The sequence below is a fragment of the Vanellus vanellus genome (assembly GCF_965231255.1).
Source record: "Vanellus vanellus genome assembly, chromosome: 3".
Taxonomy (NCBI): domain Eukaryota; kingdom Metazoa; phylum Chordata; class Aves; order Charadriiformes; family Charadriidae; genus Vanellus; species Vanellus vanellus.
Window position 1 is genome coordinate 9970078 of NC_138907.1, and position 27030 is coordinate 9997107.

The window sequence follows — 27030 nt, forward strand, 5'->3', positions numbered from 1 at the left end:
CCCCTCCCGGCTGGTGCTTCCCCTCCGGCCGCCGCTGAATGAGAGGCGAGGAGGGGCTGGGAATGCGGGGTGGGAATGCGGAGCCGGCAGCGCACACACACACGCACACACACACATACGCGCGCTCGCGCGCACACACACACACACCCCGCAACAGCCCCCCGCAGCCTGGCCGGTTTCTGCCGCTCAGCTCCCCTCCTGCCTCCGCCGCTTTAATTTTTTTTTTTTTTTTTTAATTTAATTCCCCCCCCCATCCCCGCCCTCCTCCTTCCCATCTTTTGGGCGCTTCCCCGCCCGCCCCGCGGCGCGGCGGGCTGCCTCCGCGGGCGCGCAGCGCGGGGCCATGCCGGCGGGGCCGCCGCCGCTGCTGCGGGGCTCCCTGCTCTTCCTCCTCCTCCTCCTTCTGCTCTTCTTGCTCTTCCTCGGCGCCCCGGTCCGGGGAGCCGTCTACACCAACCATTTCTTGGTAGAGCTGCACGGCGGGGGCCAGGCGGAGGCCGAGCGGGTGGCGGCGGAGCACGGCTTCGGCGGGGTGCGGAAGGTAAGCCCCCGCGCAGGCTCGGGGCGGTGCGGGGGAGGCGGGTGGTGCGGTGCGGTGCCGTGCCGTGCCCTTCACGTCGGGTTGAGGGCATGCGGCGTTCTCCCGTGAGCATCCCGCCCGCCACTTACCTGGGGAGAAGGGATGGAGCGGGGCGCGCCCCGCCCGTCCCCACCTGAATCCCCCCCTCCCCGAAGGGATTTTAGGAGTAGCGGTGCCAAGAGCCGTTGCAAGTGCTTCTCAGCAGCGGCCCAGAAGGGTGATTTTCTTGGACTGGAAAGCAGAGGAGTTTCCCACATGGTAGCTCGGTGCCTTTTGACTTACTATGTAAACATCCTCCAATTGAGCGCCCATCCTGCGGGGTCGGGAGTCGGGGCTGGGGCCGCCCAGGGCTTCCTCTGCACGGCTGCACTCAAAACTGCTCGGAGCACTTAAAAAACAATTAAAGCTCCATCTCCATGGAGAAGCTTGCATACAATTTAAATGGAAGGGGGTTTTGACACTCAAGTTTGCGAGGCAGGTGGCTTCTTAATGTCCCTGTTAATCTCCCAGAGAAACAGGATGCCTCCAGGCTGAAAAACTGCTTAATATTAAGTATCATAAGCAATCAGTGCTCATCACTAATGAATATAAGTTGGGAAACTTAAAGTGCCATTGGAGGTTGTCTTCTCTCCTGAGGTCCCAGGAAATCCGAGGTAGCCTCAGTGGGCCAGGGAGTCTCTTCCCGGCTCCTGGGGAGTCCAGCTCCAGTAGAAATCTCCCCCATTCAGATAATAATTAGACTTCTAAATATTTTAGGGTACGGTCAGATAAGGGGTGAAGACAGGGAGAGGCTAATAAGAGTGCCCTGGTCAATACAATTCCTGGCAGATTTAATGCCCAGGCAGCACTCGGCTTGGAGCATGGAGGGAAAGCAAGCTGTGAGCATTGCTGATGACGATTGTTTGGGTTTTTTTTTGTTTCCCCGGTAGTTATGCAATGAGAGCCTGATCCTACTTCAAATGAAATGAATGAGAATGGTACCCTGAACTTGGATGAGTGAAATGGCTTAAGACCTTGATTTAAGTTAAAAAAAAAAAAAAAAAAAAAGCATACGAAGCGAGACTCCCCTCCCTCGGGCTGCCTTGTCTCAACTCCAGTGGGGGCTCATTAGAGAAATGAGGACAAGATCATTGTTGCTTTGACCACAGCCAACTCCTGCTGCTGATAAGATGCTTTTGTTTTGGGCTCACAGCCTTGTCCTGATAGTGACGGGAGCTGGGCTGCTGATGCCCTTGGGAAAGGATCCCTTGTGGGGATTAGGTCTCATTACACGAAACTTCTTAGATATGAGTCTTTGGTCAACGGTTTTCCCCTCCTGTTTGAGCTCCCTCCTTCCTGTCCTGGGGATATCTGACTGATTAGGCCTTAGGGGAGGAAGGATATCTTTGTGCAGAGCTGAATTTCCCATTACTTTTGTTTGATGCTTTCAAATGATCCTGTGACCCACGTGGGGAAGAGACAAGGAGAGAGAGGATTTTGTAGGATGAAGCAATGCAGTTTCTGGGCTGTTACTGTCCTCTCCCCTCCACCATGCCTCTCCCCAGGGTGCCTCGAGCACATTAGGAGAAGTGCAGATTCCTCATGGAAATCAATCTTGTAGCTCATCTTGGCAGAGAGCTGGAGGGAAGTCCCTGGGGTGTGCAAGAGGAGAGTACCTGCTTTCCAGTACGTGCTGGGGGTGGCGGGGGCTGTTTCCTAGATGTCTCTAGGACCGAAGCCTGGCAGAGCCGTGGCGCGATCTGCATGTGCTTGTGGGCTGGGGGGGGGGCGCGGATGGTGGCTGCTGTACCAAGCACATGCTGTCCCAAGAGGTTTCTAGGTTACATCATCCCTGTCCCTGAAAAGCTAGAAAGCCTCCCACCCTTCCTCCACAACTGCAGGAGGAAATAGCACCCTACTAATTTTAGGCAGTAATTTTAGGGAATAGGAAAAGTTCATAGGATTTGGCATTTCACTGTCTGTGGTGGAGGATAATCCGTGAGAGGCTGATAGCAAGCTCTGTTCTGCAGGGGAAATCTGTAACGGGGCTTGGGTGGTGATAGTCGGCCGTTAATAAAAGCTTGTGCCACCTATTCCAGTGTCTCTTCAGTATTGCTGAACTGAAGAGTCTCCTAATCTGTTTTGCTATCATGAGGCTTGTCTAGCGTCTCTGCTTACAGTCTGCAGACTCAGCTTTCATGGCGATAACGACAGTGCAGAAAGTTGAACATGGCCATGTGTGTGTATGGAAACAGAGCTGTTAGTGGTAAACTCTCGGGGGAAAGTACCGTGTGTAGGTGTGCTGTTTAATGAAATATTAAAAAAAATACCAGAAAACCCCAAATTGTACCACAAGAAGTAATCTTTGCATACTTCAACCACACATACTGTTTGGATAATACAATGAGTTATTTACTTAAACCAAATCCAGTTACCTTTACCCATATTGGAGAAGATCAGTTGTCTGAAAATAATCACCTTTATTTCTGCGCAGAGACTTTCCCAGTAGGAGCAGAAGGGCAAATTCAGCTTTCTTCTGTGTGGGGATTTAAGATGCATATGAGGGATTTATTTTATGTGTGCTATGTGTCACAGACCTCTTTTACCATGACTTTATGAGAGCTGATTTTGAAATTACATATTTTTAGTGCATGTTTTTTCCTAATAACAAACAATCTCTGAGCAAGTGCATATTACATTTACTTAACAGCAGATTTCTGCAAAAATACAAGAGAAGCATTGCCTTGAAGATTAATGTTATAAACTGTGCGATGTGCTTTCTAATTGATTCTTTGGCCATACTTCCTACCATCATTCTAAAACCACTACAAGACTTCAGGTGGGCTAAAATGTGTACTTTAAATTCAGTGCTTGATGGATTGATTAAGAAGGGCTTGGTACTTACGTAAACAGGTGCCTATGTTTAGATCTAGGATCCTAACATGAGACAGTCTCAAAAACACTGGTTAATTTTTCTTTAATGTTCCCTGAATTAATTCTGAACACAGACCTCTTTATAACTCACATTGGTTTTTTAATGTTTGCAAATTCTTTTAACGTTTGCAAATTTTCAATCCGTTTATACCTGCCAAAATTGATTCTGTATATTCCTGGTGAAACAGATACTGTGATAAAGCATATTTTTTTCTTAAAATGGTTAGTCTTACCATTTTTGAGCATTCAGGAGTCATGAGGACACCCCCCCAATAGCTGCATGTTAAATTGTGAGAACTGCAAAAGGAACAACTTTTTTTTTTTTTTCCCCTCTTCATTTTATTTGCTTCCTGGCACGTTTGCTACCAGAATACATTTCTTAATGCAGGCTGAAAAAAGCTGTTTTCTGACCTTGCCTTGCAATTCTTAATTCATTTCTAACAAGGGGAGTTGGAAGAAGCATTTGGAAAGGTCTCCTAATTGGAGATTAGAGTTTAGACATCTTTTTCCGTTTCATCAACACTGAGACCGAGATGATCTACAAAATGCCACTATAGCTAAGCATTCTGCTTCTGGTAGCATCGAGGTGAAGGGTTTTAAACAATTAGCATTCAGTGGCCTCAAATTTTAAAATAAGAACCAAACATGGATGTCCAAACATGAAGAATTTTATGTTTCCCAAAGGGGTCTGTTTTTTCTTTGATGTATCACCTGATCACCTATCCCTGTAAACCTTGCAAACCCCCAGATACCTCTCACAGCTGTGACTTTTCTGCTTCCCATTTTTACTTAAGAGGCTGCTGGTTCAGGACCAAGCTTTCTGGACTTGGCCAGGGATTTCTGGATGTTGGGAGCTTGGTTTTTTTTTTTTTGTTACACTGCATAAATACGGACTTATTGAAAGCAAAACTTAACAGATAAAGAAGCCAGGTTTCTTGCTGCAGCAGCCCACTTCTGCATCTAGGCTTGGAGCCTGTGAGTTGGGAGTTGCGGTGGTGTGGAAGGCAGACCAGGAGACAGAATAATGTGTTTGCAGCTTTGAGGGTTCTTTGCCAGGATTTCCCATCAGGGATCCTGAAAATTTCATTTTGGGGTCCACACGCTAAAGCCGTGAAAATCCCTTCCTGTGTAGATCAGCCCCTCAGACTGGAGAAGAGGTGTTTGCCTAGCTTGATATTTAAGGTGCAAGGATATGCTTCTGCGTGCCCAGAAGGCACTGTGATGGACAGATGGGATTCTGTGGATGTAAAAAATGCTGGTTGCAGATGTGGGCCTGTCTGTGTGTTTATAGATACCTGTATTTATAGATATACACATATCTATACATACATGTGTTTCTTGATCCTTTTCCCCTAATACCTATGCATGGAGCAAAGAAGAAGAAAGAAGGGTAAATTCTTAGCCAAGCTCCTGGCTGACCCTGCGTGCGTATATATTAACCAGCCAATTTGTGCATATATGGTGGTCTATGCTTTACAGATAAATATGCCTGTGTTGCCTTCGCACATGTTGCTAACCCAGGCACTGATGGAAGTGTTAGTTCTGGCTAGTTGGAGGCAGCACGGAGGGTGCACACGTGCTCCAATGTGGAAACAGATGCTGAAGCAGTGGAGCATCCCATGTGAAGAGCAGTCAGAGAGCCTGGGTCTCCCCGCATGGGCCCACTGGAGTCCAAGGACTTGAGATCAAGCCTCTGACTGCAGTGTTTCCATGCACTAATATATGTTTAATAATTAATTAGCTTTGTGTTTTATTCTGGCCTAGAGAAAAGGATGTTTGTTTGCAAAAATAATTATTATGGAAACAGAAAAACTTCTTAGAAATGGAAGGTACAATGTAAATTTTTTGAGGAAACCAAGAGCTTTGATTTCCTAGATTTCACTGTTGCAATTTTGTATTACAAAGATAAGAAAAAGTAAATTCCCTGCAAATGCTAATTGTGCAACTACTGAGATTTCAATAGGTCATCTCACCATAACAGCAAATGCTTAAGTTTCTGAGAGAGAGCTGATATGTTTAAATTAGGGGGAAGAAGAAGCAATTAGCTATCAGGAAAAGCTTGATCCAGCTGTGGGAAGGCACACTGCTGGGTGATAATGGAGAGCTCTTTTTTCCAGAAAAGCCCTGGAAGAAAGTAACTGGTGAGACAGAGAGAGCAGCCATCTGTGTTTGGAGGGATCCTTGTCAGCTCCTCACAAGTGGAGTCCAGGCATATCGCTGGGCACAGACTAGGGAGTCCCATTTGCTCCTGTTTACACTCGAGGGAGATGTTCGTGGAATTAAATAAGAGTTTTGCTGTGCTAGGATAGAGTTTGCCTCATATGTGAAAATACTGTATTTCTTTCAAAATTATGCTTTTTTTTTTTTTAAAAAAAAAACAAACCTGCATTCTGGCTTGGATGCAGAAACAGCCCCAGATAGAAACACTGTAACTGGCTAACTCAGGAAAAAAAAAAAAGTCCCCCTTTACTTAAATGTGCTTGCTTATGCATGTGAAAGCTGTAAACTATCAACAAGAAGAATGTAAACCACAGGCTCAAGTACATCCCTAACCCAGTTTCTGTAGAGCTCTTTCTGTATCAGAGACTCAAACCTACTGCTTGTTGGCGGTGAGTGTTCTGTTTGAGGTATGAAATAATTACCTTGTCAGATTTTCATAGTATTTATTATTTGAGTGTAAAACAAGAAGGTCAGACTCCCCTACTATAGATCCCTGTTGTAATTGCTCTATTACTGTTTTGAATACACAGTGTAGTTCTGTTTCTTGGCAAAACAGACACATTAAACATTACCTTACAGATAAGTTTTGTTTTGTTTGCTGAGCTACAGCTCAGTAAACACAAGGATGTGAAATTCTGGGTATTTATAAAGCTGCCTGCATTTATAATTTTGTTTATACCGTATTGCTTGGACTCATTGGTGAAATTGAACATGTGGTAGAGACCTAGGAAATGAGCTGTGCGTAATTCTTTTTTCACTTGTTTTTTGATGCTGCAGCCCAACTGGGGATGTGCAGTTATTTGTTTTCATTAAAATTCTATTTAGTTTTGCCAGTGTCAAGGAGGAAAATAGAAAGAAAAAAACATATGAAGAAGTGAATAGCATTTCCAGAAGGCTGTGATCCCAGCACACCAGAACTGAACGTGGTGTGTACTAGCCCATCTCCTGCAGGCTAGCCCTGAGTGCCTCCCTGATGAAAACTTGTTGCGGTGTATTGTGAAGGCACCTGGGACAGCTTTCCACTCCAAGAGGTAGCTCCAGGTCTGAGAGGCTTAAGCAGCTGAGGAGCATCAGTGCTCCAAGAGTGGATGCTAGGTGGTGCTGCCTGCTGCCAGCTCCTTTGCCTGTCTTGCCAAAGTTGGTGGAGCAGGAACAGCTCACCCAGGCTCCTCTCTGCCAGAGGCTGCCTGCACACCACCAGCCCAGAGGCAGCCTCCCAGGCCAGAGGCTTCATGACAGAGTAGCACCATGGAAACCAGATGCTGCCAGTGTCCCTCTGACTTGTTTTCTAGAGCCCCTGCTCCAGAGAGCACTTGTGAGGTGGGGGAACCACTGGTGGAGCAGCCACGAGTTCTTTGTTGACATTTTGTGGCAGGAAACAGCTTGTTGCCCTATACTGTGTCTCCTACCCTGGTGATGCACCTTTTCCTACTTTTGTGAAGTCCCTTCAAAGCATTGCATGGAGTGACTTCAGCTTCCCAGGTTATTTCTCTCTTTTTTATACCTCTGTGTAACAGAATTATGATGGCACGTGGAGATTTCTGTACTCCACAAAAGAGGTTCAGCATTTGCAGCGGGAGAGACAGGATTATTATAGAGGAAACAGATCTCTTGCTTTGTTTCCTTCATTTCAAGTCTGCCAGTTCCTTAGCTATTTTGGACCTGTGCTATGGAATTTAGAGTCAAAGGTGTTATTTTAATATCAGCACTAGATAAACAGAGATCATTAGCATGGTATCACCATCCTGCTGTCAGCTGGGATCTTTCTTCTGCCCCTCTAGCTTTTTTGTAGGTGACTTTCAGGCTATTTCTGGACTCTGCAACATACGGATATATTCATTGCCTGTAGATGTTTGAACTTTGGGATCCCGTATGCTGTGGCTCTGTCTGGGGCCCTGTTTAAAGCTCCTGTTCCTCTGGGTAGGTTTTGCACGTGGTGAGAGCAGTCAGAGAGCTACTTGTAAGAGTCTATATGAGTATCTGTTGCTGTTACCTACACCAAAGTTGAATTTGTCCCCAGAGCTGTGCAGCAAAAGGATAACTGTTTTTGTAAGAGTACCCTGTCTTGAAGGCTTGGGTTTTGATATCAGGCCAGATGGACAGATCCTATCGTTGTGCCTACAGCCAGACCCATGCCTACAGCCAGACCCAGATGGTTTAGGTTACTGCGAATGAGGCAGAGCACTTTGTTTCTAGCTTAGGAGTTCAAATCCAGATTAAAACTCTAGACCAAAATAAATTGTCAGTTCACTCCCAGCTTGGAAGTTCTTCCATTTGAGAACCTGTAGCATCCTTCGCATTTGTTTATTAGCAGGCAAATAGTCCCAGAGACAGACTACTACTACTGCTAGGCTTGGCTCCTTCAGAAAAGCACTGAAGTGCATTGTGGGGTGCTTGAATTAGTTATCTTTTAGAACAACCAACCTTTGTGTGACTGTAGAAGATAGCCTTCTATCCTCACAAAATATGACAGGTGACAAGATGTAACATCCTACCCACTCTTAGAAAACTTTTACTGCTGTGACTGTACAGATGTAGTTAAAACAGGAAAACAAACCCAGCTGCAGCACTGTTACTGTTAGGAGTGCTAACATGTTTAACTCCTTCCACATCAGAAAAATATTAGCAGAAATTTCATTTAAATTAGAGCTTTTACCAGTAAGACCACACTGATTTATAAAAAACCAAAACAAAATACAACCAAACTGACAACAAAAAAGGCAGGGGGGGAGGGGGAGGCATCAGTCTTCCTGGAATAGTTGTACCAGTAATACTTTACAGTGTATCTAAGTAGAAGCTTGCATGTGACCCTTTCCCTCATCCATCTATGGAATTATTCCAATTAAAATTAATCCATGCAACTCAAATTTCAAATGCTTGTAATAAAGCACAAAGTAGTTGCTGAAACATGTAGAATTTATTTGGTAGATAGTTTCAATTAGTAAGTCCTGAGAAATGTCCATGTTCATGGAAGATTCTGTTAGCTGGAAATCAAGCCAAAATGAATGATAAATTCTCCCAGCTCACATGAAAATACTATAGCTGGGAAACCCTCCTGTGCAGTTCCAGTCCATAGCCTGGGCAGTTAATTTCTGTGAAAGCTGTAGTAACAAACTGAGTGGTGTAGTTAATGGATCTAAAATTTACCTTCATCCTATAATGCTGTCCTAGTCGTCAGAATCCCTGTTGTTTTTTTTCTTTTTTTTTTTTTTTTTTTCAACTTTTTCAAATAATTAAATGGGTCAGGTCTCTACAGGATGCTGGCTGCCTGGTGGCTATAAATATTGCAGTGAGCAGTCCAGAGCTTCCATCCATCACTGGCCTCTGGTGGGAGGAAGCCGAACTGCTCGACTATTTGTCAAAGACAGGATTTTTCTAAGTAACCTGAAGCAGTCTGGTGTATTGCTCTTGTTGTAAATCAAGGCAAACTCTACATTTAACTTTCCTAAGTTCATTGAAAAAGCTAACCCTATACTGCTGAAATGGAGATTTAATTTCAGCTCAGCGGTCCCAGGCTGTGCTTTGGGACAGAGAGTACTGTCCCAGAGAGAGCTGAATTTGGTGTTGTGTTGTGTGAAATTCTGCATGGCCACCATGCGCAGTTTATCAGCCAGCATGAAATCCAATTTGGTCACGGATTTATGACAGTAGCTCAAAAGTCTAACTCGGCTGAATGCTTGCTGTATTCAGCAAGTAGTGGGAGCTTGGACCTGAAAAAGGAAATTACAAGCTAGCCCAGTCTTACCATTTGTGCACTGGGATTCTAAACAAATAAATTAGGTGGTGATAGCTCTAGTTTACTCACTGAAGTACTGAACTGGGCCGTAATGTTCTTTGTCATGTATTACCTACCTTCTCAAACAAATCTTCTGTGTAAATGTTACATTCTTAACTTCTTTGTCCACAGAAAGCAAATGGAAAGAGTGACCTCAGTGTTTACATCAAACCGGTCGGCAAGTGTGTCCCAGATACTCATGACTGAACTAGATTATTTGCTTACCTGATGAGTAAAAAGGTAATATGTCAGAGCTGCTTTCTCCTAGAGTATAGAACCAAACTGCGAAAACCTGAAACCCAACAAATATATATTTTTTTATTATTATTATTTAGTAGATGAACTGGTACTGTTAATTAGATGGGTGTTGGATATCAGACTAGAGACAAACAGCTCTTCTTTGTAGGGTGGTAAAAGAGGTGGGATTTAGCCTCCTCTCTCCTGATGACAGAGGATCCTCCTTTCTGCCTACTCATTCTTTATGAAACACAAGTGAAACAGAGGAGTGTGATTCTGAAATCTGCTCTATGGGTGACCACTGTCTTTGTCACTTATGCTGCAACACTGAGTGCAGCAGAAGCTTCTGTTTAAGGCTTTTGTCTGCAGCCAAGATACGCTGAATTAGCTATATCCATGGCTGGTGGATTCCCATTGGTCCCCCAGGGACCTTATCCTGCCCTGTGTCAATTAATGTTAGAACTGTGCTTCAACTAAATCTAGCGATTTAGAAGTGACTCTGAATCAATTGTAAAGTGGAACTATCAGTTCTGAATTTGGGTGAAGAAGTATCAAAACTCAGAACTGGAACACGTTTGCAGGTCTGGAAAAAGGGGTTGTTAACATTGGTGGAATGATGGTTGCGGGTCAGGACATCATCTGAAGTTTGGTCTTTGCAGCTTTTCTGTCTGTCAAATTTTAACATTACCATTTAAACCCCAAAACTTCACAAGCAAATGTACTTTTCTTCTCTTAACTATAAAACTATTTAATTTCTCCAACAATTTAGATATAGAATCATAGAATGGTTTAGGTTGGAAAGGACCTTGAAGATAATAGAGTTCCAACCCCCGTGCCATAGGCAGGGACACCTTCCACTAGACCAGGTTGCCCCAGGCCATGTCCAGCCTGGCCTTGAACACCTCCAGGGATGGGGCCTCAACAACCTCTCTGGGCAACCTGTTCCACTGCCTTACCACCCTCAAAGTGAAAAACTTCTTCCTAATGTTTAATCTGAACCTGCCCTTTTCCAGTTTAAAGCCATTCCCCCTCGTCCTATCGCTACATGCCCTAGTAAAAAGTCCTTCCCCAGCTCTCCTGTAGGCCCCCTTTAGGTACTGGAAGGCCGCAATAAGATCTCCCCGGAGCCTTCTCTTCTCCAGGCTGAACAGCCCCAACTCTTTCAGCCTCTCCTCACAGGAGAGGTGCTCCAGCCTTCGGATTATCCTCGTGGCTTTCCTCTGGACGCGCTCCAGCAGGTCCATGTCCTTCTTATGTTGGGGACTCCAGAGCTGGATGCAGTACTCCAGGTGGGGTCTCATGAGAGTGGAATAGAGGGGCAGAATCACCTCCTTTGACCTGCTGGCCACCCTTCTTTTGATGCAGCCCAGGATACGGTTGGCCTTCTGGGCTGTGATCGCACATTGCTGGCTCATGTTGAGCTTCTCATCACTCAGCACCCCCAGGTCCTTCTCCTCAGGGCTGCTCTCCAGCCATTCCCCGCCGAGCCTGTATTTGTGCTTGGGATTGCCCCGACCCAGATGTAAGACCTTGCACTCGGCCTTGTTGAACTGCATGAGGTTGGCTTGGGCCCACCTCTCCAGCCTGTCCAGGTCCCTCTGGATATAGTTCAGAATAAACCCCTGACAGAGCAGCAAGTGGATTTTTTTTCCTCTTTCTTCTGATGGGGATTAAAACACTCAATTTCATTCTGTAAAATCCCTTTTTTTTTCCCTTCCATCTGAACATATTTTATTCAGATTAAATATGTTGTACCTTGGTAGGGAAACCAGTATTCTAGGCTCTAAAGGCTGAAACATGCAGAGTGGTTAATTAAAAAGCTACATTTGCCTTGCTTGACTGATACAATAAAAGCAAGATAGCCTATCAGCACATGCTGGATTGACCACAATTTCTGCCAGCAATAAACTTCTGTCATTTATTAATTGGTAGTAACAAACAGTAAAAAGACTTATTTCACAGCTTCCTGAAAGGTCAATGAGGTAGGCCCTGGGAGGAAGGGGGTAGAGGTAGTGGTGCTATTTTTTTCCCTTTATTGTTAGCATCGAAGCAGATTTGGGTCATCCTTTTTTTTTGCCATCCGATACGGAGCTCTTGAACCCACTCAGAGCAGTTAGTCTCTGCTGTGAAGTGATGATCATACTGCTATATACTGGAGCTGAGAGAAGCTCTCTCCAGTTTGTGATGGTGTAAGTAATGCAAGGATTTGCTTCTGACCTGGTCTTGCAACAGTGGGGATTAGCATCCATGACTTTCTCTTAGCAAAGTCAAGCAAATTTACAAAAATAAGGAAAACAGCAGTGTCCCCAAATTTCTTTTTTCCTTGGCCTCACCAAAAATGTTTTTCTTAAAGCTTGCTTGCTCTGCTTTCCTTAAGCCTAATATTGTAAGTTTAAAAAAAAAAAAAAAAGCAACAGTATGTCCCCCATACTTTAATGTCACAGTTTTGTTTCTAATTGTCATCCATAAGCTTCTCTCCCATAAAGCACATATTTTTCTCCAGGATTTGACTGCTTCTGTGGGAACTGGAAGACTTGTTCAGTGTGGTCTAACAACAGAAACCTCCCTGTGAAACACTTTCTGTCAATTGGCTATTGCTTGGCAGCCTGGCATTAAACAGACGTGGAGAAAAAAGAAAAGAGTAGAGGTTTTGAACAGAAAGGGAGCTACAAATCTTCCTTAAGCGTTGGTAAGGGCTAGCATCTTTGCATTAGTGCAATTCACCTTTCCTTTGCTTTCTTGAGTAGCTCTTGTCAGTAACCAATTCTGGTTTGAGCTGCTTTTATAGCACTACTTCATTAGAGCTTGAGTTCACGACGTTGCTTTTAGGCGCTCTGTTAGCTGAGCACTTGCACATGTGTTTATGTCCTACACAGTTTGCTACATGTGCATAGATTTAAAAATAATGCTGAAGTGCTCTGCTAAAATGTCAGTGAGCAGCTGTGTCTTGCCCCCTCTCCATCCTTAAGATACAAGTAATAGTAATTTTTGGATGGGGCACATCTTAATGCTGTTTTAAAAATAGCAAACTTTATCTCATGGCTTTTTTCTTGGTGTTTATAGAGCTGATGTGACACCAGGTTCCAGTGTGACAATAGTAGTCAAACTGTTTGCTTACGTGCTTAAAAGGAGAGCTGGGTTGTAGATCAAGAATGAGGCAAAGCGGCGTTTGTTAGCAGTGCTAATTGCTGTCAGCAGTATTGATCCAGCTTAGTTAGAAACGTACTATGGTCACTTAAATTTGCAGACTATAACTAAATGAAGATATTTCTTATAATATGAGTTTTCCCTAAGGTGGATGCACGGATATGAAGAAGAGACTTCCATTATGTATTATTTAAATATCCTAAAATATTTACCAAATATCTGTTGCTAATGAGGTACCTGATTACATGCATATGATATATATGTGTAGATATACCCATTAATACATGTTGACAATGGCACTTGGCATTTTATAGTTAGAGTTTTATAGCACAGTATATAGTGCTGTGCAAACATTAATTAAATGAATCTTATCAATAAATAAAATAGGTAAACAGCTACTTATTAGACTGCTGTTTTACACACAAGGCGACTGAAACAAGAATATTACAGCTGTAATTGCCTGAGATTCTTGTGATATTAGTAGACACTGGGGTTCTGAATATGGTGAAATTTGTGTCTTGTGAGGTTTAGTCCTGGCTCTGTCCTACAGCAAAGCGTTACCATGCGAAGCAACTGCAGAGAGGTGAAAAAGCAAATGAAATGGTCCTGGATAGAGTGATCTTGGTGAGAAGGTTATGTGAGATGTGAAAACTTTCACAGAATATTATCACCTTCAGAGACGCTTTGAAAACACAGAAACTTGGAAGAGTGGCAGGATATGCAGAGGAGCCCCATTGCTCCAAGCAGGAGACAGGCACTTAGAGCAAAAGTTTTCTTTGCCTTTGGTAATTAAATGTAGAACTGGCAAACCCACTTTTGGGGTAGCATCCTTTTTGCCCCTGTATTCTTAAAGCATTGACTGTCACAGGCTAAATAAACTACAGTTAATTGACTCGGTCATGTACTGACCGGCTTTCTGGCTGTGATGTTATGTACACTGCACAGTTGAGGAGCAATTCCTTGAAGTCACTACTAACATGAGCAAGTTTGGAAAGTTCAGTCTTGGGGTGAGTGCCCCTAAAGAATGTCTGAAGTCTAATTTCTCTTTGTCTTTTTCTGTTGGTTTTTTTTTTGGGGGGGGGGGAGGGGTGGGGAACACACACGACTTTTGGGGGAGCTTTGGGGTTTGGTTTTTGGGGTTTTTTATAGCAGGATGAGTAAAATTCTCCCAAATCGTGGAAAATTGTCATTTTGTGCTACTGATACCGGTTTTAAGAAAATGTAATGGATTCAGATTCTGATGGAATCTTATTTACTTTATTATTCTAAATGGTGTGTATGTTTATCTGTTGTGTGTGTGGTTGTTATGGAGCCACGTAGCTGAATGATTGGAGGGGGCTGTCTCATTTTCCCAGTGGCCATTTGTTGTTGCTAAAAATGACAGCACAACTGTTAAATGTTCACAGTGACTTTTTTGGGTGCTGAGCTCCAGGATTCTTCCTGGTGCACAGGGCTTGGCTGAGGTGCTCTTCTATGGGATTCTCAAGGTCTGTGTAAGAGGACATAATGATGATTGCTAAGCCTTCACGTCAGGCTGTCAGCCAAACAGTAACAATCACCTACTCTGGGTAATGATGATCTGGATTACTTCTGACAGTCCAATGCAAGCGCTAGTGTATAAGCAAGAGCATTCTCGTCCAAATCTGGGAGGTATCCTGCTTTCAACAACGCACGTGGTAGAATCGATAATGGATTTTCTGGTTACTGGGGAGTAACAGATAAAACTCTCTAAAATGCACAGATCCATTCACATAAACTAGAATAACTCTTTTAAAATCCTCAAATGGCTTCTCTAGTTCACTGATAAAACTAGCAGCAAATCCACAATCTTGTCGCTGATGGCTTATATGACTGTTATGTGCTTGCAGGATGAAGCTCTTCAGTGACAAACTTAACAGCGATATAAATACAGTAAAACATTAAACCTGTATGATTCATTCAGTTGCAAATCAAATTCCAAATATTGCAAACTTGAAACCAAACCAATGGAGCAGTGTTTTGTAAGCGCTTGGAAGCACTATGTGTGATAATGTAAGAACAAAACTGATGAGAAAATGAGAACTAGACATTTAACATCAGAATTGATCTACCTGAATGTGAACAGCTGTGCTCCTCGCCTCGTATAGTCTCTGGAGCAAGAGATGCTCCTGGGGCTCAGCTCTGCTCAGTTTAACATGGTCACCTAAAATAGGTCAGATGAATCATGCTCAGACAGTGCCTCTTTTTTGGCATGAATTGTATGGGGAGCTCCGATGAATTCTGCATGGACAGGCTTGACATGTAAGCGTAATAGCAGTCCACAACTGGTTCCATTTCTTCCATTTATGTCCCTGTATTTACTGAGCTCCTCATATCTAGCCGGTGAGGAGACTGTTTAACCTTGTGCTCGCTGCATGCAAGAGGGACTAGACAAAAGGCTTTATTTTATCCTTTTGGATAAAATAAAATCCAAAGGCATATATTCTACAAAGTCTTTGGACATCACATTTGACGTTACACTGTTTCTAGAGGAAAAGACGTTTCACTGTGGGGGTGAATAAACCTTTCAGAAACTACTTCTGCTGGCTTGAGAAAGACTTAATAGAACTTTTTAAGCAAGGTTGCCATGTTCTTACAGGATAACCAATATCCTAAATAACAGTAACAGGTAGCCTTGATACCATGCATATTGCAGTATTTCCATTTGCTTTAAGAAAAAAGGATGAACAAACAGAGCAATGATCTCTCAACCAAGTAGTCACAGCCCTTTCTTATTATCACCACCTGTTGCTGATTGCCTTAACAGGTGGTTGAAGAAGCATATGAAACAGAGCTGAAAACATATGTAAGTATCTGAATCAGGCATTTCTGAATTATTTTGTAGGAGAAATGTACTGTGTGTTTAATCAGCTGATTTCACAAGGATCGTTTTCTGATGATGTTTTAATATGAGATTTACATTTTGGGAGCGTTAAAGCTATGGCTAACACCTCCACCTGCCAGATTTGCCAAGACAAGCAGATTAGGCTTTGGTGGAGGCAGCTAAATAAGACACAGGTGTGGTGAGAAACGAGCCAGGAAGACTGAGTCATAACACTCAGACCTGGACCTGATTGTGCCAGTCTTCAGGGCTGTTTGGAGCTTGTGTGGATCCTTGTGCTGAGTCTTCAGAGTAATTATAGCGCAGTAATTAGAAAGTGTGAAATCCGTGCCTGTGGCCGTGGGGACATAGTGGACTGGATTTCATGTTGGGTAAGCTCTGGCACAGCTTTAGTCCTCTGTGCTATTTCATATTTCTCTACCAACATTTGAATTAATCCTTTCTTGTTCGTGCTTTGTTCTGTGTTATTTGATGCCTGGGGCTGCCTGTGTTTCTAGCTGGCTCTACTCTTACGTGGCCCTCGTCGCTATAGTGAGTGAGTGCCTTTGACTTCAGACTTGGCTCCAATCTGTGTATTTAAAAAGTAAAACGATTTCTAATGCTAATTGGGGTGAGGGAAAATGAGAGGAAGAGAGTTTAAAAATTCATATTGAATATTTATAAGCATCCTCAGTGCATTTGGTGAAACTGGGATGAAAAGGTTTCTAAAAGGTTTCTAATTTCTGCTGGGAGGCACTTCGTTGTGCTTCAACTATAATTGCAGCCGAAGGAGTGGGGCCTGTGAAGGCTCCAAATACATTTACACGTGCCAGGTTTAGGTTGTATTTTCTGTTGGGGTAATTACTGAGCAGTAATGGGCTGAAAGAGCTCACCTGTGCAGATTTATGGCCCCTTTTCAAGTCAGGAGCTCTGCAGGAGAGATGTTTTGTGTTAAAGTATGCCTTATTTTTTTTTTTTGGGGGGGGGGGGGGGGGGGGGGGTGAGTATTGTTTTTTTCCTCAGAGCAGACAAAGGGTTTCTTTAGCACCGTGTTTGTCTGAACCCTCTCATGCCCGGCCACATACTCATCCTGAGGCAGGCAAGGAGCCCTGAGGAGGGTCTTTGTCAGCCTGGATGGATGAGGACTTTCTGTGAATCTCATTCACTTACGGATCCATTTATGCTGATTTTATTGATGATCAAAGAAGGTGACCCTGAGGTAACCTGTTATAAATCACCCTTTGCTTATATTTTTAAATTATTTTGCTCAAAAGAAAGTTGTTCTGGACTGTTGTCTCCATTGGTAACTTGGGAGAGGAACCTTAAGAGTAGGTTCGAGTACACTGGTTTTAGAGTTTTACAGTCTCAGGGAGAAATCTTTGGAAATGATGCACAAAAGCTAGCAGTGTACTGAAGGGATGCTGTGTTACGTGGTACAGCATGGAAGAGGCTGCATGGGAAGACTGGGCAGAAATCAGTCCCATTGAAATAGGAGGGGGCCATCTGATCTGTTTTTAAGCATTCTGTGAGCACCATAATTTGCTTGTGAGATGTATGTAGAATAGATAGAGCTCTGAAATGAGTCAGTAAAATTTAATGTTAAAGGTAAGCCTGGGAACAGAGGTTCCTCTTTATTTTTGTGTTGTATTTGTCACCTCTTAAAACCAGAAAGCCAGGTAAAGTACTGATACCACTGGCAGCTTTATTCAACACCCTTTTAAATTCTTTTTTTTTTTTTTTTTTTTTATTTTAGTGTTTATTTCAGCTTTGTAGTACCTTTGCTGCAGATAGGCTTTTCTGGTCGGAGATTACTGATGCTTTTGTGATTGTTTTCAGTGTTAGCTCTGCCCAAGATGGCCCCAGTGCTGCTGCTTTAAAATGAGGAACAATGTCTGAATTTGTGTCTTTCTGTGGCTTCTTTTCTTTAAACCCCTGCACCACTTTGCAGCTGAAATTGATGTCCTTTGCTTTCAGACAGGCAAAACTACATCTGGTGCCACTGTGGGTATTGTCCAGGGAGAGACCAAAAAAGAAGTATGGTTTGATTTTTTTTCTCTGTCGAGTAGACAAAATGGGATGGGAGCCATCAGTTCCGAGGGAGCCGTGTATGCTGCCCCTTCCTAGATCAGGTGCCTTTGAGGAGCAGGCTGCCTTTTACCTGTTTTTTCCTTCTTGGAGCAGATCAGTAGTTGAGGGCTCAGCAGTGGACTGTGTCGCCCCCCTGCCCTCCTTCTCCCTTTTAATACCAGAGAATGACCACCCAGAAGCAAGGGCTGGCAGGGGAGAGTTGTAGCTACCTATTTACAGCTCGTCTTTCCTGGAGTGGCATCTTGGGCAGCACAGAGTACATTTCCTGCTCTCTTTTCTTGCTGGGGAAAGATTGTCAGATGTAAGGAAGAGAGTGCAGAAAGGCTAGGAATCAGAAATTTAACTTAGTTATTTTGGTAATAATTACACCTGTACTTCTCTGGTGGAGCAGTAGTCTGAAAACAGCCAAGAGACCTCAGATGTATTGGTGCTAAAACTGTGCACAATATGAAATGTTTCCTGCTTCGTTCTGTACCAAATAGTACATCCTAGCCATTTTGCTTTCCAGATAAGTCTCTTCCATTTAAAGAGGTTTTTTTACTGCATTTAGTTGAACACTGAATTTTTAGAAGTTAATTTCTGGTCTGTGACCTTTTCAGGAAGTTTAAACAGGATTTCATCTTTACTTTAGATAGTATTGTTAATAACCACAAAGAGGGTGCAAATCTGAAGAAAAGGAGGAGACAGGTGCATATAAGGTTTTGTTCTACTTGCTGTGTTGTATTGTTACTCTGGTTTTGTTTGTATGTATTTTTCACCAGTAATTTTACACAAATATTGCAAGTAACAAAGTGCCCATAATTCCTGAGATTCTCAGAGTCCTACTTGGTATTGGAACGTATTAATACATCAAGGCAATAGTAGAACCTTTTCTACCTCTAAATAATCCTCACTTGAATATTCAAGTGCTTTCCAGTAATTGGTTATCTTACATAATTGCTAATTTTTCTCTGAGGCCAGGAAGCTTTGCTTCTGTCTTACAAAAGAACCCGAGCCACCAGGCTGAGTGCATTATTCCTCCGTGTTACATGCACGGCCTGCTGCTGCTGAAATAGGATTTGTACTCAAATAAGATTCTAGCTTTACAACAAGAGTATTACAGAGGAGCTACTGCTGGTGACACTTTGGAGGGTTTTTTTCTGTACAGGAGCCCCTCTGTTTTCATTTCGCTTCATTGCATGCACTGTTCATTTTGCTATTTTGCTCTAGCTCCAAATCAGAGTAGACCTCCTGGGAAGGGAATAGTGGGAATGTAAGCCCTGCTGGGAGCTACCTGCGTCCTGCCGGTTGGTCGCTGCAGAGGAGTTACTGACTTGGCAGCTGGGGTTCATCAAAACCCGAGCACTTCAGGGGTTGTTTGTGGCATTCACAGATCTCAATGCAAAATCCTTATCAAAGCGTGCAACGTTTTAGGCCCTTTGTTGGTGTCTGACTTCTCCTGTGTGTACATTCCTTAATTTTAAGGATTTACTGAAGAGTTTAGATTCTTCCTGCAAATTGCTTGGGTTCTGCTATTAGTTATCCACAATCCATGGTGATTGATCATGCCATGTTTCGGGTATTGCCTCACTTAGCTGCCTTTCTGTCTTGTCCCCCATGGTTTCATTGAACAAGTGTGAAAATCCTGCAAACTGTAAAATATCCAAGTTCCTCAGAGATTACTGGGATATCTGTGGAAAGAGTGGAATAGTCTCAGTCACACTTACTCATGATTTTGTCCATAAATCTGGTCATTGTTGTACTAACTGTAAATGCTTTTGCTTATGGTCAGACTTGAATACGCCAGCTTTAAAAGCTTACTATATAATATATTGCTTCATTTTAAGTGGCACTGGAAACTACCCTAACACAGAAAATGAACAGTGAATAGGTGTGATATGTTTCCAGATATCCTCAAAATTGCTGAGAGTCTTCCTTAATGGAAGAACATCAAGATCAATGTTTGACTGGAGTTGATTTGAATGGTTCATACTGAGATAAAAAGAAGGAAAATAGCCTGATTTCACTGTGAGAATTAGAGGGGTAATTGGACCACAGCTTGCGATGGATGGTAATGGTTAGCACGGCGAGATGGATTTCAAGCTGTAACTGATCTGGCTATTTAGAGTTTTTTCCCCTGCATATTTTTGAGGCGTAGAGTAATATATCTGACTTGGGAGAAGGGCCGTTTCCTGGACAGTCAGATCTATTTCCAAACTGAATTATGGAAATACCTGATTACCCAGTTGGTAAAGATTTCAGTTATAGGCTTTTGAAAAATAAATCTGCTTTTTAAAAAATGTGCTTTTTTAAACCCAGACAGAATTTGAGCCTTAAGAGCTGTGGCTCTGAGGATGGATATGAAGCGTAAGAGACTTGTCTTGCCACTGCCATGAGCTTTCATAGCCTCATTTCTCCTTCTGCCTGAGCTGTTGTTCTTCACATGTGTATGTAGCTGATGCAAAATATTCTGATTATTTGCTCAGAAAAGCTCACCAGACAGCCCCACAAATCCTCTCCAAGGGACCACAATGTTTTTAATGAAATCTCCTTAACCTTTTATATACACTTAAAAGGAGGTCTTTTTAGCAGAACAAGATACTTTGATTTTTTGTTGGTTTTTTTTTTTTTTTAAGTTACTTTGCATTAATGTATTATGTATCATACACCATGGAATTTTAAAAGTGAAAATGAAGTGCTTTGATTTCACTGATATTAAATGTTTCAATTAACATAAAAAAGGACTCTGTAGGAAAAAATATTCATTTTTGAATGTGACCAAATTTTAAATTTTCAGAATTCATTGTGAATCTTCCATTCCCACACCACTCCACATGTATGCCAAAATATATTTGCAGAACTGCACCAGATATAGTGATAGATTTAATGAAACAGGAGATAATTTCATAGAAGGAAAATTGTATTTGTGGACTATGTGTACCTGTATACTGTAACAGAATCTGTTTTATAGCAGCAAGATCCTGCTACCCTTATTTAACCCAGGTTTTCACAATGAATATTCTGTCTATACCTCAGTCTCGGTATTTCAGTAAGGAACTTTGAAGTCCTGCTGAGAGGTTTATGTTATCATGAAGTATAGATACTAAAAAGGAGAGGAACAGGGCTGTCATGGCTATTCTGGAATATTTTTTTAAGTAGTTATTTTACATGCGGGGCTAACCTTTGAAGTTGAAATGTTCACAGCATTAACATGTAACTTCCCAACAAGAGCCTTTTTTTTTTTTTTTTTTTAACTCTTACAGAGAAGCTTAGTTTAAAAATACGCAGTTACCTGCTTAGATTTAAACATTCAACTGGAATCTCCCTTTTAAGTTGGAGTGGGGAAAAAGCTGTAGAATTTGAGATGCAAATGGAGCTTTCTAATTGACTGATGGAAGTGGGATGCTGTTCTTCTAACACCATGTCTTTTAGCCTTCTCAAAGATAAGTGTCTACTAGCCTTCCAGTCACTCTCTGCCAGTCTTGTGGAGAGAGATGCATTTAATAATGGCCATGCATCTTCCTTCCCTGGCACTTGCCTTAGGTGGGGCTAGAAAGCCCTCGGGAGGTGTTTGCTTGCTGCCTAAATGTCTTAGGAAAACTGTACAAGACTGCTCCCACCTGGACACTGTGAGCTGTCTGTTTTCTTAATATTCCTTTTATATTCAATTTCCTGGTTTTCAGAAGACATTCCAAATACCGTATTTTTCAGAGAGTGGGAATCACTCTGCTTTCTGCTTTACTGCTTACAGCATCAGCTCGGGTGCGTTATAATGGCTCAGAAAAGCACTTGTGCAATGCCTTATTGCTGAAGGATGGTTTGTGGTAGTTTCAAGTTATTTCCAGTTCATTTTGTTCTTTTTTTCTGGCTTTTTCGTGAAATAGGAAATAATCCTGATGTGATTTGGGAAGCCCTTCAGAAATATTGGCACTGCTGACCTTAAACATAAGGTGAAAATAGTACCAAGTGTATACAAGTGAAGTTACGCATTTAAACCTGTAGCAAATAACTTTAATACTGCTGGGCACGCTTTTGAAAAGTAACTGAGAAGTGACAATCTCAGGAGTGATTTGGGCCCTTTGGCATAACTCTTCACAAGTCTTGTTGTAGACTCCCGAGTTGCTTCACAGGTAAAAGTTTTCCTTGACATCTTTATTAGTAACCAATAGCTCCATGACATTTTTTTCTCTCTCTTCTTCAGCTCCCCTTTTTAGATACTGGATACTTCTTTTATCACAATGGCATTGCCAAGGCCAGGAGAAGACGAAGTCTTCAACACAAGCTTCATCTGGAAAAGGATTCCAGGGTAAGTGTTTCATCATTATGTGCACCTACCATGTTTTCTTTGTGACCCAGACTATTTTTTATGAGATCAGAGTGACGATCAAATCTGTGGTTGTGGCTGTGTTTTTTTCCCCATGCTTATTTCAAGCTTGGTGACTGCCGTATGCACACACCTCCCAAACAACTACTGTTTCACTACTACAAATAGTCTTACATTTTCTGAGATTTGTCCCCTCTCCAGTAAGACTGAGTGATGACACAGTCTCCAGGATGTGTCTGTGGCTGTGCAGGGTACATCCCACAATTGTCCCCCCGCGCATCCTGCTAGTCCGGGCGTCATCCAGCCCACAATACCTTGTGGTGTGAATGGTGGCATTTTCTCTGCAGTCACACTGGGACTTTTTCTCAGGGAATGGAGTGTTCTTTGCCATGTCCTTAGCATCTTTGCAGATGCTAAGAGAGTGCATGCTGTCAAACTTCATTATTTCTTTTAGAGGCTCTTGCTCGCAGTCTGCAAATGGTGTGCTTGGTTTTCAGAAACATAAACCCCTCAGACAGAAGGAAAGGCCCCTTTTGCAGAAGGCTATGATTTGGCACTAGCAAATTCTTTTTTCTTTTCTTCAGAGTTCTTACACCAATATAATACTGGGCTGGAGTGGGGCCAGGTAGCACAAAAAGTGTGTTTGCTGCCCAAAGAAAGTAGATAAGCTTGAGGAATGGTATCATGACAGTAAATAGATTTATTTTTTTTTTTTTTTTTTTTTAAATCCTTCAGTAGGCTTTAAACTCCCTGCATTGTGAGCAAAAAAGAGAGGGGAGCAATTTTATTTCAGACAGAATTTTATTGCCACATATTATATGGTATTGGAACACCTATTAAAATGAAAAACTGAGTAGGAAGAGAAGAAAAATAGGTTAAATAAGATTGTAACTGTTGTAGTGACACCAGAGCAAGCAACATCTGATGAATTCCCAGCTTAATTTTCCAACTTCCACAGAAATTTCAAGTGATTCTGGGATGTACATGGCTGGTTGCCTTCTGGGGCTGGGAGCTATGTGAGTGAACCACACAGGTTCTGGGTGCTGCCTGCCTCCATCACTTCATCCTGAGATGCTGAGAGCTGAGTGCTGGCAGGGTCCCTGGGGCTGCTGCTGGTCTTCCAGTGCTCTGAGGTACCTCTTCTGGGCCCCCTTCTCTAAAGCTGGTACCAGATACAGGTGGGGGGCTATGAAGAAGAGACTCATTCAATCTGCCCTGAATGGAATTTCTCGGGCTTCCCTCATTTTGTTTACCAAGCAGGGGTCAGAAAGTACATGGTTCAGAAACCATCTACAATTAGGGAATACTGAGGAGATGTTCTGAGAGAGTGTCCTGGTTTGAGGTAAAACAGAACCAATTTCTGAGGATGTTACACAGCTGTCTACCTTACCAGGTCTTTCAGATCAACCCTTCTGTTGCGGGACTGCTTTAATTTTTATCTTTATTCCCTGTATCTTTAATTCCCTGAACCACCTAATCTTGTTAAAAGCCACTTCAGAAAAAGCATACAACTGAGTAAGTACGTTGCAACTAGTGACTGAGAACAGTTATTGTGGCGGTGACTCTGTACTGGAAATAAATATTTCTAGAAGTTTCTGAAAAATTTACAAATTTCTATGATATTTGTATAAATCCACCAATTCTGATTCCAGCCTCGGTGTTACATGGCTGAGCATTTCCATACTCGTTCCAGACTGGCTCTTGCATTGACTACCTCTAGACTGTCTGCAGTGCTATTAAGAACAGCTTAAATGGATCTGCTTTCTCATTCAGAGATGTTCTCTTTTGCAGTCATCTGATATTTGCAGTCTCTAGAGTCTTACTTGGCTTCTGTCACGTGCAATGAAATCTCATTTTTGCTCTTAATCTCCACTTCTTCCTGGTGCTGCACATCGACATCTCGGCTCTCCTCGGCCCCCTCCTTTGATCTCAGGGAATAAAGCCCTGTGTTTGAGTAACTAAGACTATCTCCTATGTGAGGAAAAGGATGATCCTGGGTGTATCCTGACCTCATGGGTTACACTGGGGGATGGAAGCAACATTTCATTTACATGTGTAATATGACATTTTCTCGGCTAGCCCTCCTACTTACTCAGTCCTGTTGGATAGTCCTTGAGTTCTTATGATACTATATAGGTTGGTTGCTTTTTGTAATGCAGTTTTAGAGCAATTAAAATAATTACTCTAATTTCCCTTCTTTCTTTTATACATGGAGTTTGGAGAACTCATTAAAATTCCTGTCATATTTGCGTATAAGTGGAAACATGAGTTGTGTTGACAGTACTTAATTTCAAACTCCAAAAATAATTTCGAAATTTAATGGCAGCTTTCTAGACCATTTACATTCAATTTCACTTAGCAACAAATGTCAGCACTGTCATGGTTAATATGTTAACGCATGGAGCCAAGAATAAAATGTTCCTGTTGTCAGGCTGGCCAGGAAGCAAACTTCCACCACAGGGCCTTACAAATCTCTCAGGAACCATTACGGTAAATGCTGTAGTTGCTTAGCCCTACTCAAATGTTGTGAGAAAGTGGGCTGCAGTTATTCTGTATACTTTTCACTTTTAAGGAGATTACAATTCCTAGCTAATTTTAATTATTAGTTGAAAAACAGCACAGATGTTCACTCAATTAATTAATGTTCTTTAATCAAGTAAGTCTCTTGAGGAACCGTGTCAGTTTTTCAAGAGTCCGGGGAGATAGATGGCAGAGCACTATGCAAACAGGTTACTGCAGAATTTTCATACTCTGCAAGTCTTTTAAAATGCTCGAAAAAGCTTTGTCATGTATGTATTTTACTCTATGTTTTTACCAAAATAATTTGGAGATACCCTAAACATATCTGATGGTTGTGTGATAAACATCATCGCTGTCAAGAGGGTGGGAATGGAGCACTATTAAGATGCCTTCCTAGAGATCCAACAAGAACTGGATCTTCGTTCTGATGAACAGCCCCAAATAAGATGGATTTGACATTATTTAATACATTAGTGTCACTGAAGCGATACTGGCAGCAGGTGAAGGCGTATGTAATAGTGTCATGTAGTGTGTTGTGCTATTGATCTGTTCCAGAAGAAGGTGCAGGTGCGTGAAGCACCATGGCTTTTGCAGTCCTCTCGGGGATCCTCATTGTCAGGATGGCAAATGCCGCAGTGAATTGCACTACTGAAATGGAGACTTAGTTATTTAAATTACATTCTTTGAGGTACAAAGAACTTTCCAAGAGAAGTTTGCTCAGAAACAGCTCTTTTGTGTCAGTTGCAATTTGCATGATTTCCAGGTGCACTTGTATTTCATTATTTTACCATATGTATTTTTGGTGCCAAAGAGATTTTGGGTGGGGGTAAAAGTCCCTTTAACACTTTCACATGTTAAAGCTGGAATTTTAAATGAGATAAGGCATAGAAGCAAGATATTTGGCATTCTGTATGTGAAATTGCATTTTCATCTGCCTTTATCTGTTAATTGTTTCAGCTGAAATTTCTCAGACCGAAAGGTCAGCCGTTAGGCTTGGTTTGTCTTGGGAAACTTCATTTAAGTAGCTGCTGTACTTTGCCCTGGAGCTGCAGGCAGGGAGGCAGTCCTTGCCGTGACCCATGGGCGCAGGCAGCTGGGAGGAAGAAACAGCAGAGTGACAGCAGTGGACAAGGGCCCCCAAGTGACATAAAGCCAATGAAGAGCCAGGCTAGAATGGGACTGGACATCAGTGTGAAGGTGAGGAGAGAGTAAGTGGGACAGGCTGGAATAAGAGCCCAGAGTCAGAAAAAAGGTTGAGTGACTTGGATGTGGAGCCAGCCCATGAGCTGAGGAGGACAGGGAGAAGCACAGGGATAGACTGGAGAGGCTGGAAACGGGGTGTCCACATTGACATCACAGCATGCTGCCTCCTGAGTGCAGGCCACAGTGTGAGCTTAGAGGTAGGTGACCTTTTTGAAGAGAGACTTCCTTGCAAGCAAGGGGTAATCCAGGTTCTGTAAGAGCAAACTTTGGTTTTAATTATGAGTAACAGTGGTATGTTTTATCATCATGATTGCTCTGGAAAAAGTAAATGGGAAATATGGAGATACTTCATACTGTCTTGTTTGTGAGGTTTCCTGACTCTGAAATTACAGCAGAGGCAGGAGGGAAAGCGGAGACCTTTCCTGCTCCATAATATCTAAAAGAAAAACATGGGATTTGCTTCATTTTAATTTTCAGAACTGACTCAGATTCTGGCCTCCTATGGAGAAACTCAGCTGTATTATTAATAAATGCTTTGAAAAGTGGCCACATAAGTAAAAGGAAAGAAAAAAATGCACGGTTGTTATGTTACCTTTCAGAGCAATACTTTTGTATTTTTGCTGTTTTTGGGTATTTTCTGTTAGTAAATAGTCTTCCACTGAAGGAGCAAGAGTTGAAACACAGTTTGTTCTCTCAAAGATTATTTTGCTTTCTTTCAAGTTTTAGATAAATCCATTTTCCTCCCACACAGTCTCTCCTGTCAGACAGCTGCCAAGATTAATCCCACTCAAGAAAGAGGCTTTAATATACAGAGAAGAGCTGAGTCCCATTACTGATATCTATATGCGAGTGCATCTGTGTTGGTGTTGGGGGAATAAATATATATGTGTGGAGGGGGGAAGGTGAAATGAAAATCTTCCACTGAGAGTGAGCGAGTTTGGCACTTAGATGATGACTTCTTTGGAAATAAACATCCCAGTGATGGCAATTGTTATGTTGCAGAAAGGGATTAGAAAGGGAGACTTGGCTGATACCTGCGCTGGTACAGGAGTCTGGGGAGGGCAGATCCATAGCTCCTTCAAGGTGGAGTTTCTAGGTGCCCAGGGTTAACGGTACTCCCAAACTATTTGTGTTATGGGAGAAGGGAAGAAAAGGTGGTTTTAAATGCAGAGGATCTAAGCTTTTAGTTAAAAATCTTCCATATC

The 27030-nt window shown here is 42.5% G+C and overlaps 1 protein-coding gene across 1 annotated transcript in view; it reads left to right on the plus strand.

The window, feature by feature from the left end:
• Positions 1-276: 276 nt before the first annotated feature.
• Positions 277-27030, plus strand: part of PCSK2 (proprotein convertase subtilisin/kexin type 2) — a 108820-nt gene continuing 82066 nt past the window's right edge. Inside the window, exons 1-2 of the mRNA XM_082481437.1 lie at positions 277-541; positions 21980-22084. Coding sequence (XP_082337563.1) covers positions 344-541; positions 21980-22084 — 303 coding nt within the window. The 5' untranslated portion in view covers positions 277-343. The remainder of the gene's footprint in view (positions 542-21979; positions 22085-27030) is intronic.